Below are 12,500 nucleotides of genomic sequence, written 5' to 3'. Positions count from 1 at the left end.
TTTACAATGAGATACAAAAGCGAACAAATTTGTACCGGCTACACATTATGACATTTATATGAAACGGTCTACACGGTCTACCACAACTTTTCACTGAGAAAATAATATGATATCATATTTCTTGCTGTTGCGATGGTAGACCGTGCTTGGATGGTAGACCGTTGGTAAATGGAATAGACGATATGTACAGTATTTCTAACTGTGTGAGCTTTATTACGAATCACCTGGTAATGCATTCGATTGATTAGAACAGAAAGTACTAGTTGAATTGTGCTGTTTCCTCGAAGATACGATTTTCAACTGTAACGCCACCATCCCCTTTGACGTCACCAAGAACCACACTAAATGGTATTGTGTTACATAATACGAGCCCTGTGTAACTTTCGGAGCATCAGATCTGCAGTGCGACATACTTTGCTCGCTTTAGTATTTGGTACGGAATCTTCTGTTAGCGATGATAAGTCCAAACACTCGAAAATCGATGCTACCGTATGTCAATAATTAATATTCTTTCGTGTTTGGTACAATGTGCTTTGCACTTCGCATGCAAACTTCTGAAATGTTTCAGAGCTTATACGATATTTAATGGTTGTTTCTTTAGTTCCTGCTTTTCTACGTTGAAACGTTTCCCTATAGGATTCAAATCCGGACTGCCAAAAGTATTGCAATCAATCAGACAACAAGTTGCAAAAATAGTCGAGACACTTCACCTTCTTGGGGCATAATTAATTTCCCTATTATCTCTCACACTGTAGCCCCCTCCCCCCCTTATCAGTGTTGCTAGCAAGACAAAAAAATGTTGAGAACTTAAGCAGTCAACATTGAAAGGGGGAGGGGGGAGAGGAAGTGGGAAAGGTTTAAATTCTAGATACGGCGGGCACTGGAAGCTAGAAAAGGTGTTTTTTAATGAAAGTGTCTCAACAATTTTGCAACTTGTTGTAGCTCGATGTTTATAATTCTCGCCTGGATCGTCATTTTTAGTTCGCTTGTCTCACCGATTTCCTTCTCAAAATCATCTTCATCCAACTGATCCAAGATCCTCTCATTCACTTCGGTTAAAACCCCAAGTTTCTCATTAAGAGTATCACGAAATGCCTTTAGCTTAGCCTTCTTTGATTTATCGTCTGTGTAGTCTTCCAGCTGTTGGTCAATCTTTTCAAGCGTCTTGTTTACAAAGGTCCTGTTCGCCGCTCTTCTTCGGCGTAAACGCGACGAATCTTCCATTTCACAAACTGAAACTTTCTACTCCGTCTCGAAGGACCATGAAAAATACCGTTTAATTCACCTAAACCAAGAAATTCGATTTAAGCGAAACGATTTCGAACGACCAAAAAACGCAGCTCGGCTCAAAAACATGTAATTTTTTTATCCTTGTGTCCCGTGACACGTGACGTTCAGTTACCTAGCAACGTTCGTTCTAACTAAAATTCCACAGCTTCATTTCCATTGGTCGAGTGTTCTAATGTAACACGAAGTGATTCTAGAATACCCGGCCCCTATTGTATTCTTGCAGTGGTGCCCTTTGAAGAACTAGGCATATAATAACAGACGCTATTCCTATGCAAATTAAAGGGACAGGGTCATGTGCTGTGCATGCGTGAGCTTCCGATCGAATCTTGAAAAGTTCCGGCGGAATTTTTCAATTTGTGCAGTCGCCAACTTCAAGATGGCGTCGACTAGTGGTGGTGGCGGCGGTCACGGAGGAAAAAGGAAAAATTCAGGTCGAAAGCGGATATTTCGCGATTCAAAAGAGGCGAAGAAGGAGTGGGAGAGATGTCGCAAACGTATTTACCTTGAAAATAACATTTTTAAATCGTGGCTTCAGGCAAAATTTAACGCAGGATACGAAGCCTGTACTGACAGCGCCTTCGCAGCGCATTTGTTGTCATTGGAATTTCGTAGGAGGTAAGTTCCGTTTCTGTGTTCCTGTTGATTAATTTACCTTCCAGTGAAGAAAAGAACTACCACTTGATTTCTCTCGTTTGTTTGCAGAGATGAATCAAGCGTAGACGTCCTTTCTAGTTCGATCTCTCATGTGACGCGAAAACATGTCGATGTCGGTGTGGAAATTGAAGGTGCGAGTAGTCAATGTATTATTTCATACGAGCAGCAATTTTATTCATCATCTGCTTGGACTTAGAAAAATTGTGTCTTTTACAGGGCCACCGACCTCAACTCCTGTGAAGCCTTCGGTTGAGCCATGTATTGTTGAATCACCGATCGTTGGTTGTCAAGAACAAAGTCCAGTCAAATGTTCCCTCGATGGAAGCACTGCTAACAACCTTACCACACCTCATGAAAAGTAAACGTGTGTTTTTGTTCTTACTATCAATTTACTATTATTTTAATATCTTACCGTCTGTGTGTGTACTGTGTTGTAAATTGTATACATACAAGTACGAGTTTGGTTTATCTGGGTGCATGCCAAAACACAAACAGTTTCATGACTGTCGCACTCATTTCATTCCATAACATTTCATTTCACTTCTGTCTTCAGTTCCAATTTGAAATTGAACTCTTCACTTTTTACTGACGATGAGGGATCAGCAGAGGAGTCAGAAGACAGTTCTTCTGAAATTGTGAGGTATGAAATAAAGTTGAAGTGCACTTTGAATAGTTTACAGAACAAGTCAGTTACCCATGTTTTTATGTTGATAATATATTTTGAATTTATATTATCTCTTGCACATGAAGTACATGTAAAAACAGTTTATTAGTAACTGCAAGAAACAATGCTTAAAATTTGTTACAGCATTATATAGATATCCCTACCTTTGGAATTGTTTTATGATAACAGCCTTCTCAAATAGTGTCCACCAGATCACAACTAGTTCTGGGGTTTGGTTTTACCTTTTATACATGTATCATACAGGAAGAGATGCTGAATGAGGGGACAGATCTTCTTAATTGAACAAACTGACTGTTTAGTTAAATGTTTGAATACGACTACAGTTATGTTAATGTTTTGTTTTGTTCAGATACAAGAAGCTATATAATTCTGCCATCCAACAGTTGAATGCTGATGACTCCATTTCAGATGATAGTGGTGCTGAGTCTGAGGAAATGGAGTAAGTACATGTAGATTTTAATGTGAAAATTGAAACACCTTCCCATTATTTTTTCCCTACCTTTTGTTCATTAATTGTTATTTACTTTTTAAGGTAACATTTATTTTTTTGATCTCTTTCAGTCTGAATTTCATTGAAAGCAATTCGTCTGATGATGAAAGTTTGATGGAAGATGTGGGCACTCTTGTGGAGGAATCTGATGTTGAGATGCCTACAGAAGATATTCCATGTGTGGAGGATAGACCAGATGTTTCATGTGTGGATGACAGACCAGATGTTTCATGTGTGGATGACAGACCAGATGTTCCATGTGTGGAGGACAGACCAGATGTTCCATGCGTGGAGGATAGACCAGAATGTGGGCCTCACCGCAAACTAAGCAGAGGTGAAGACCTCTTCATGTTTCGTAAAGAGGTTAAACTTGCCAGAGAGAGAACGTTTATCTGCTCCCTAGACCTTTTTCTAAAGTTGTTTGAGGGAAGTTGTAAGACACCTGACTGTGACAAAGCCCTACAGGTCAAACATCACTTTGTGGGAACAACACTTGTTGTAAATACATGGTGCAAGGATGGACACACCTTCAGGTTTGCCTCATCTGAGGAGTTAAATGGCATGTTTAGCAACAACTTACAGGCTGCAGCAGCAATCCTTCTGTCAGGCAACAATTTCAGCAAAGTCAGTCGAATGGCTGACTTCATGGGCCTGTCCTTTCTGTCATCTTCAACTTTCTATCGTATGCAGCGACTATATTTGTTTCCAGCAGTTGAGGAGTGGTGGTCCTGGATGCGTGAAGAGTTGGTGAAGGAGTTTGCTGGTTCTGAGGTAGTTGTGGGTGGAGATGGACAATGTGACTCTCCTGGGTTCAGTGCCAAGAACCTATGTTATTTCCTGATGGAAATAACCTCAAGTTACATCCTAGAAATTGAGGTGAGGGACAAGCGTCACGTGGGCCTTGCATCTACAAACATGGAAAAGGACGCTTTGAAAAATGCATTATCCAGGCTTAAAAATGTACTTAATGTCGTTGAGTTGGCAACTGATGCATCATCTTCCATTAAAAAGCTTATTGGTAAGTCAACATTATTGTTGTGATATCCTTACTTGTGTTGTAAGTCAAAACAGAAAATATAGAGTAATGTAATGTTTTATAAATAGACTGACTATTCTAGTAACAGACACACTTTACCAGTATCTTGTTTGTCAGGCAGAGATAGATCAAACAGGCAGATCAAATATGCTATACCTATTAGTATAATTGGTAGCTTTTATTATTAGTATTATTGTTACTATTACTGTTAGTATTGTTATTTTTGTTAGTGTTGTTGTTATTATTATTATTATTATTAGTAGTAGTAGTAGTAGCAGTAGTGGTAGTAGTATATACCACACACGTGAATAGTGCTTTTCGCACGTACTGATTGGCTAGCTTGGAGGTGATTAGGCAAGTAGTATTCACCTCCGAGCAGCCGAAGAAAAACAAAAGGACTTTTGTCGGCATGTTGTCACAAAGAAAGTTACTCTTTGGGCTGCTAGTTATTCAGCCTGTGTGGTATATACTAAAACAATTATTCACCTCAGTGTCGGTGAAAGTGGTGGCTATTTACCTCCACTTCGGTGAGTAATTGATAATTACTATTATTATCGATGCAAAAATGAGAATTTGATGCACGTAGCAAAATTTGTAAGAATCCTATCTTAATTTTTTACGTTGCTATTTTCACACAGCAAATGAGTTTGGGGAAGTCTTTCATAGCCTTGATGTTTGGCACAAGTCCAAGAGCATCAGGAAATGCTTGGCCAAGGTACTCCGTATGCATTTGCAGTAAAATCACCGAGTTTACAGCTTGATGTAAACAAAAAAGAAGGGATTATTGTCATACCCTACAGCTGTGACTGTAGTGCTTCTCTTTGGGAGGGGTGCAAGAAGGTTCAATATTTTACAGTGTACTTGCACAGACCCAATTTCATCAAGAACCTAAATGATTACTGTGGGTTATACAATTTCTCTAATGTTGTTTGGATAACATATAAATTCAATTACATAATATTATTGCACTTTGTCAGATAGGACAAGCCAAGTCCATGAGTAAAATAAAAGCCTGGTCAGATGCTATCATCAAGCACTTCTGGTATTGCTGCTGTGTGTGTAAGCAGTCAGAATCCACATCTGATGAAGAGGCTTTAAAGGTGATGAAAGTAAGTAACTCCCATTATCTTATGATCAGTCTACAGTTTGGTCTATTGCATTCATTCTATGAACTTTGAGTTGCCAGTTCAGTTTAATACTTTTAATGATGTATTGATTGTTTATTTCATTTTTTTCCTACAAGGATAAGTGGATTGGCCTCCTACACCATGTGTGTGATTCACATGTCTGGTTGTCTGGGAAATGCGACCACGAAGACCAGGTCCATAACCCCAGTCTACCTTGGTTTGATAGGCGTGACAATGACTATGCAGAGTTGCAAAAGATAATTTTAAACCCGGAGTTACTTGAAAGTTTCAAATACTATGTGAGGTTCAGGTAACACATTACTTACTTTAGGGCAAAACTTTGTAATAAATAATGAATCCGTTTCAACAATTAATCGTGCAGATAAGATACATGTACAGTTGTATTTCACAATTGTTTCACTCAAAGTAAGCTACCTTGGTAAATGTCACATTGGTATAACTAGCACACCATAAAATTTTAAGCTGGCTGCATTTCCATTTGTTTTCTTACTTTTCTCAGACACACAGGCAACATCGAATGTGCCAACAGCCTGTCACTAGTGTACACACCAAAGAGAACACCCTTTAGGTATGTCCATAGTCCATAGTATGTTATGTATAATTGTCATGTCTGGTTGACAAAAATAGGAACAATGTTAGATTATAACATGTTGTTTCCATAAAATTGAACTGTAAGGTGCATGAGATGTCTCCTTTCACGACTAGGAAGACACTTAGCTAAAATTATCATTATTTTGCTTGTATAGTTACAGGGCTTACAAGGTTAGGAAGTACCTAGCAGCCATGGACTGGAACTTCCATCTAGGTCTTGCTTCAGCCACCAATAAGTCAGGCAGCGAGATCACCTCTCGGAAGTATAATCAACGGACCAAGCAGTGGGATTTGAGAACTGTCAAGGCTCTCAAGACCTATGAGTACATCCCACTCCTCATAGCTAGAATTTTACATAGCAGATTGGCAGATAATGATATTGTCACACGTAATGTGTCACTCAATGCAAGTGACCCTAGGCTTTTGGCACCCACTATTGCTGCTAACCCTCCCCCATCCTCAAATGAATTGTTGCAAAGGAGGAGTAGATTTAGTCTGCCCTCTAAGGATAATGATCCAGAGGACACAGACAACAACACTTCACCTATGGAGCATTAAAACACAGGGTTGATGTTATCAAATTGTTGATTTAGTGTAACATTTTTGCCTTCAATTCTCACAAATTTGTAACATATCTGGGTGAGAAAGTAAGTGTTGATCATTTTACAAAAAAGCTAGTGTTCAACTTTGAACGTTAAAAGAAAAAAGTGTCAATGCATCTATTGATCACAGTGCTCAATGAGAGTAAATAACTCACATCTGTATGTACATTATTATAATTCATTGCAACAATAGTTACTTGTTCCCAGAGTATATCATTAATCAGTTGCAACTCACGCTCAACGTTGAGCACATTTGGAACTACTCGAATTAGACTTCAGATTTCTACTCTCAAATATAAAATAGTAAAGAATTTTTGTTTTGTTTTGAGCACCAGTTAGAAATTTCCCAGGGCAATGGTTGCAGCTTTCACTGAGAGAATAAAATTATAATTTCTTTCTTTATTTTGTGCTACTGGGAGTAAAATAATTTTTACTACCTAGTTCACCATTACTTATCAATTTATTTTATTCAAATATAGAGCAGTCACTAGGATCTATTTACATGTAATCCAAAGAAAACTGGAGAAAATCTTGTGTTGAAGCTACATGTATTCATATACAGTAACCATTTGCATCTATATTTTGGTAATCCAAAGATAAATAGAGATAATTATTGTTGAACTATAACAATGAAAAATTCATGCTACTGTTACATACACCAAGGAAACTCATCCTGAAAATTCGAACTGAAAAACTGCTCAATGGAAAGAAGTACAAGTGGTTGTCATGTCACTCACTGGAATAAGTGTGGGACTGTAGGTAATAAGAACTGGATACTGGCCAATTGATTTTTTTTCTGCATTTCTATGGATGAGCTGCACAAATTTTCATAAAATGCTTGAAGTTGAACAATTGTGTATATATGATGAGAGCTAGTACATGTAATAACAGCTGGTTTTCATTGCTTAAACACTGAATAGACTTGTAGCTTCTAAATAAACAGTGAAATCCACTTCCAACGAATAATTTAATGCTCCCTATACCCCATATAAACCCCAGTGAGTGATGGGAACTGTGCCCTTATTTTTAACACAACACAAGAAGGGCACACACGTCTGTTCCCTCTCCCCAAGTGCCCATGTCTGGCCAATATAAATTGCCTATAAGAAGCTTTTCGGAAAGCTCTTGTGCTGTTGTCCTCCCTATCATTCCTGATATCTCCCATATTACGAATGCACAGTTGCAGTACATCAGGATCAAGACATAATTTGCCAAAGCGTGCAGATGTTGTTATGCAATTTCTTTGCTGGCAGCATTTATTTTCTATTGCTTGTGGCATAGGCCTGCACAGGCTACATACACACCACTCGACCAGTGGGGCACTCCCTGACGGGCCAGGATCAACTTCACCAGCTGATGGTTCAGCCACTGCTGTGGTTGTTGCGCTGGCAAGTGCAGTTTCGGTGGTGTCTTCCTCCCCAACCATGTTTGTGCCCTCTGCATCTAAGTCATCCTCCATTATGAGGAGAGTGTGAATATAATCCATACTCCCCACTCCTCTGCGAAGACTTCGTACAGCCAATTTCCTCACCATCCCTTCATCAAGAGTAGCAATAAAATCCTAAAACCATTTAAAAGCAATGTAATTACTGTGCTGAATTATATCACAAGGATGCCGGCCAACATAATAACAATAACTTTAAAGTTATGTTTAATTGAAACCAAATACTTGTTAGGGTTAGTGGGTAAACATTTTCCACAAATTTTTATCACATACAAAGCTAACAGGCTTGACAACAACAACAACAAGTTTATTTCTCTCACTTTGCCTAGTTAAATAAATACATTATGAGAAATAAAAATAAAATAGGAGAGCACTGGCTGCCTAGAATAACTGAGAAGTAATAATGATAGGCAGGCAAGAAACACAAGCACATAATCTAAAATATTTCATTTACACAAGGTAAGGAATGATGTTGTCTTTAATGAAAATGCTTTAATGAAAATGCTCCTAAAACAGAGTACACTATACTAGGAGATAAATAAATAGTAAATAATTAAAATAGTAATAAATATATGTAAAAGAAGAAGCTTATTTACATTTCAATTTTTAGAATAGGTATCTACATTTAAAAATTGCCCACTGTACAAAATTTATCCACACAAGATTGAATCTGGAGTTGGATTGAATCTGGAGTTCTCCAGATCTTATCTGGAGTTGGAGTGTAGTAAGGTCTACATTATATACGAGATTTTGGTTGCCGCAGTGGAAAAAAATTCGCACTTACAATACACACGTGGCAGTGCAAGAAGGTATTCGTACACACGAAAGCAACTTCCCTCGAGATGCACCGATTGTACAAGAGATGAGAGAATGGATTACCTTCACGTCATTGTTTTCTTTGATGCGTTGTTGCTCTTCACTTGGAACATCGCCGCCACTCGATAGACGAAACCCATCGAGTCTAGGTCGCACTCTTCTTTGAGCGGGTTGAGATGTATTATCCTGTAACTCCTAAAAGTCAAAAAGCAAAGAAAATTTAGAGCCAATTCAGCCTGCAACTTCAGGGAATTTCTGACTGTAAACATACTCTGTTTCTGCAAGGTTTATCCCTTGTTCCACATTTGCAGTTATTGCTGCAAAGCACATTTCTTCCTTTGCAAGGGCATCCTCGGTTGCTGTTCTCCTTGCGCTTTGTAGTACACGCACTTTTGCATTTACAAACCGTTGAAGGAGTAGCAGATGCTTCCTAATGAACAAATACAAAAATTCTGAGCGACCTCGTTTACATGAAAGTCATGAATGCAAAATACATGCCAATTATTTTCACTTACCGGCAAATCCACAATGGCGTCCGACATTTTCCGAGAGCGCGAGAGCGAGTGACGATGCGCGTGCGCAGCTCATGACACTGTCCCTTTAAGTAGACGGGTATTCTAGAATCGAGCCAGTCTTGTTTATGATCAACAGGACGTCTGTCATGAAAATGAATACAACAAAATCAATCTTTTCTTAAGACTGCAAATTTTCCACCAGATTACCTGGACTCATCATGGCTTAACAAACCCTGTTCTTTAAATGTGATTTTAGAATGACTGAGTATTATTGGTACCAGCTTCTCCTTCAAAATGTCACTTTCTAGTTCCAATTTTCCCATTTTTAGCTTGTAAGATGCTATCACAGTTTGAAATACTGACGGCACATTTAATTCAGCTTTGAAGTCATTATTGCCACATGAAAACAATCAGGTTTAAGGGGGGTGGCTCTTACTACCAAACTGTTGCTACGAACCCCTTCAAATACTCATTTCTTGAGTCTCTTTAACTCTGCAGTTACCATTTTTTGCCAAGTGTGTTCTATTTAACATTTCTTCTACTGATTCAACTGACAACCATATTTGGTAAATCACATGGCCAAAACAGAAAATGCCTAAAAACTATGTTTTTCACAAATTTTTAATGCAACAGTACAAAAACAATCTAACACAAAATCAGTGTAGCATGGATTTACGGCCCTCCTCTGATGCACTTTTCAAAATATCAGTTCCATTTTTTGCCCAAATAGAAATCCCAAGCAACACTTTACAAATGTTAATGGGACAGTTCGAGACCGAGGACTGGGACTAGTTGCACATACACCTTTATTGAAGTGATGTCAGATTTCCATTGAAAGAGTTACCGTATTTACCCGCGGATAGGCTGCACCCCAAACTTTCAATGGTTTTATGGGAAAAAAAAATACTGAGGTCGAGTACCCGGATAGATAAAGCGAAGTTTGAAATCAACAACAGCTACCGTAATTTCTGGGCGATTACCTGCAGGTAATGTGTTAATATTTCCGCAAACAGTTCTAGGTGTGGGTAATGTGATGAGTTTGAAATCGTCCGGTAGTTTTAAAACCATAAGTAGGGAAAAAATATAAAAGTCATTAATGAAACTGTTCCTAAAAACTGTATATTGCCTTTTTTATCCCGCTTTAATTGCCTAATAAACTTAAACGCTCTCGATGAAAACCAATGCAAATTGAAAACATATCAACAAATATCCTTGACAATCAAAATCGTTTATCACACGTGTGATATTACTTTCTTACTTTGCTAATTTCACAGCAGCGAGCTTCTTTCTTTGTTTCGTTGAAAATAAAATATTCACTAACTGGAATAATAAACTCAAAAGAAAAAAATAAAAATGTGAAATAGCAGGCTTTAAAGTAATTCACAGACAAAAACAGATGCCGAAATGTTCATTTCGTGGCGCCGCTACCGCTGCATAATTAACAAGAGGTGATTGTCGCCACGAGTGTAAACAAACATTCACGTAGAAAATTTTCAAACACCAGAACATTCAGCGCATCAGTAAAATATTCCTAGCAAGCACTATCTTGAGGTAGAGCGTATTTTCCCGTTTCAAGCGATTTCTTAGAGGCAGTAGATCTTTAGAACCGATTTTTTCAAGTAATATAATTTAATGGAAGATCAAAAACAGTAGGTGTGAAAACTTACCAATTTCACGCTAAAGGATATTTTGTTAACAAAAACAATGGTTTAGTGTTTAGTTGTATGTGTTGTAAGTTAGTAACAATTGAAAGCGAACATTAACACGCCAATTTAGTGTATGACGATGAGATCTCTTGCATATTAATGAGGTATCAAAACGCTTGTACCTGCGTATAGGCCGCATCCCTAATTTCGGTCCCATTTTTCCGGGAAAAAAGTGCGGCCTATCCGTGGGTAAATACGGTACTTCAAAGAACCATCCATGCAACCTTTTTGTAAGGCTCTTTGACTAAACAGCTTCCTTAGCAACCATTGTCCTTCTGTAGTGAAGTGTCACCCTCTTAATAAAGGTGCCACAAATTTAACAATATAATTATCTTACTTCCACCTAGGGGTTCACCAAGTATCTTTGACTTGAAGGAGTCACAATAAATCAAGGATAAAATTATCCCATAAACTAATAAGTGATTAGATACTAATTGATCCCTTTTAAAATCTACTATACTCTTATGATAAATAACTATGTAATTAAGAATATTATTTTGGTTTCATTAAATAAACGTGATTTTTTTTCAAATAGTGTATCTGGAGAGTGTTTGCATATATATGCCAATGAAAATTGAAATAAATTAAATGCAGTGAACCTGAGGTAAGAATTCTCCTTTGGTCTCATAAAGACGGAATTCCACCCAACGTACCTGTCGAGATAAAATTGAAAACAGATGTTCTTGAAGAGAATTCAATACAAACGATGACTCAAAGACATACCTCCTTCCACTGGTTCACTGTACGCTGCAATCTACTACTTGTATTGAGTCAAAGCCTTCGAGATCAAGAATTTAATTTTATTTCGCTTAACCTCGTTGTAACATTTTCTACAGGTTGCACTCTCTTCCCAACAAAGGGTTTTTAACATTTAGTGGATTTGTGATACATTCACTTAAAAGGAGAAATGAAGCTGTGAAATTGTAAGTAATTCTGAGCTTCTATTACTCCAAAAGACCGTTGCTTCCCAGCAAACTAAAAGGGTTGCTTACAAAAAGCGTGAATAAAAAAAAATCCTGCCATCTAAACACCCTTTGCAAAATTTCTCCTGCCAATGAGGTTTAAAAAGTCGCCTTCACTGCCAGAAGGTGTAAAAGGAACGATGGAAGGTCATCGATCGCTTTGAACTTCTCCTTTGCTTACATCACAGCGCTCGGTTGGGAAACTGGATGCTACAAGCTCTACAGATCTAGTGCCAAGTCATTCTCCTTCTTTTCATGACGAGCGTGAAGTGCACGCAAGGGCCTGGTAACTCCCGGTTATTTTATCGGCCCCCGAAAAGTACTGGGAAAGTTCCCAGTAACGTTCCCCGTAAGTTAACGGACCCGGTAATTATTACTTTCGAGAAACAAGCCCCTGGTCAGAGTTTTTCTCTGTCCTTGTGTGGGCCACTAGTAGGGCTAACGCTCACATTACACTCTAATCAGTTAAGTAATCATCACCTTGCACCAATCTAAATCCAATTCTCGGATTCACACGCAAACTTTCTCTAACAATTGCGTCCAGGGAGGTATTATCTATGT

General features: G+C 38.2%; 3 protein-coding genes and 1 pseudogene across 4 annotated transcripts in view; 2 read left to right on the top strand and 2 right to left on the bottom strand.

Annotated features, from left to right (window-relative positions):
- Positions 1–1,224, bottom strand: part of LOC138055146 (uncharacterized) — a 2,585-nt gene extending 1,361 nt beyond the window's left edge. The window contains exon 1 of the mRNA XM_068901189.1: positions 996–1,224. Within this exon, the coding sequence (XP_068757290.1) occupies positions 996–1,224 (229 nt within the window). The remainder of the gene's footprint in view (positions 1–995) is intronic.
- Positions 1,225–1,666: 442 nt separating this feature from the next.
- Positions 1,667–3,675, top strand: LOC138055130 (uncharacterized). Its single transcript, XM_068901188.1, has 7 exons — positions 1,667–1,905; positions 1,993–2,075; positions 2,161–2,302; positions 2,498–2,584; positions 2,979–3,068; positions 3,191–3,552; positions 3,653–3,675. Exons 1-7 carry the CDS (start codon positions 1,667–1,669, stop codon positions 3,673–3,675), a joined length of 1,026 nt encoding a protein of 341 aa, XP_068757289.1.
- On the top strand, positions 3,568–7,435 carry LOC138050984 (uncharacterized). Of its 2 annotated transcripts, XR_011132719.1 has the most exons (5): positions 3,568–4,137; positions 4,794–4,870; positions 5,133–5,264; positions 5,399–5,871; positions 6,050–7,435. XR_011132719.1 is itself a non-coding variant. In XM_068897194.1 (4 exons), the coding sequence occupies exons 1-4, from the start codon at positions 3,681–3,683 to the stop codon at positions 5,594–5,596; spliced, it is 864 nt and encodes a 287-aa protein (XP_068753295.1). In that variant the 5' UTR covers positions 3,568–3,680; the 3' UTR covers positions 5,597–5,929. The 2 variants fall into 2 exon arrangements, 1 of the variants encoding a protein (XP_068753295.1); XM_068897194.1 differs by lacking the exon at positions 6,050–7,435 and having other exon boundaries at positions 5,399–5,929.
- On the bottom strand, positions 7,301–9,220 carry LOC138055114 (uncharacterized; annotated as a pseudogene).
- Positions 9,221–12,500: the final 3,280 nt, after the last annotated feature.

Source organism: Montipora capricornis, chromosome 1, assembly GCF_036669925.1.
Source record: "Montipora capricornis isolate CH-2021 chromosome 1, ASM3666992v2, whole genome shotgun sequence".
NCBI classification, from domain to species: Eukaryota; Metazoa; Cnidaria; class Anthozoa; order Scleractinia; family Acroporidae; genus Montipora; species Montipora capricornis.
Note: the sequence above shows the minus strand (reverse complement) of the source record. Positions and strands in the feature narration are given on the sequence as shown.

What these genes read in the sequence shown, in the direction of transcription:
- LOC138050984 (XM_068897194.1), top strand. Translation starts at nt 3,681, where the DNA reads ATGTTTAGCAACAACTTACAGGCTGCAGCAGCAATCCTTCTGTCAGGC. An exon ending in TTCCATTAAAAAGCTTATTG is followed by an intron (nt 4,138 to 4,793) that starts GTAAGTCAACAT and finishes ATTTTCACACAG; the next exon opens with CAAATGAGTTTGGGGAAGTC. An exon ending in TCAGGAAATGCTTGGCCAAG is followed by an intron (nt 4,871 to 5,132) that starts GTACTCCGTATG and finishes GCACTTTGTCAG; the next exon opens with ATAGGACAAGCCAAGTCCAT.
- LOC138055130 (XM_068901188.1), top strand. Translation starts at nt 1,667, where the DNA reads ATGGCGTCGACTAGTGGTGGTGGCGGCGGTCACGGAGGAAAAAGGAAA. An exon ending in TCATTGGAATTTCGTAGGAG is followed by an intron (nt 1,906 to 1,992) that starts GTAAGTTCCGTT and finishes GTTTGTTTGCAG; the next exon opens with AGATGAATCAAGCGTAGACG. An exon ending in AGTTCTTCTGAAATTGTGAG is followed by an intron (nt 2,585 to 2,978) that starts GTATGAAATAAA and finishes TGTTTTGTTCAG; the next exon opens with ATACAAGAAGCTATATAATT.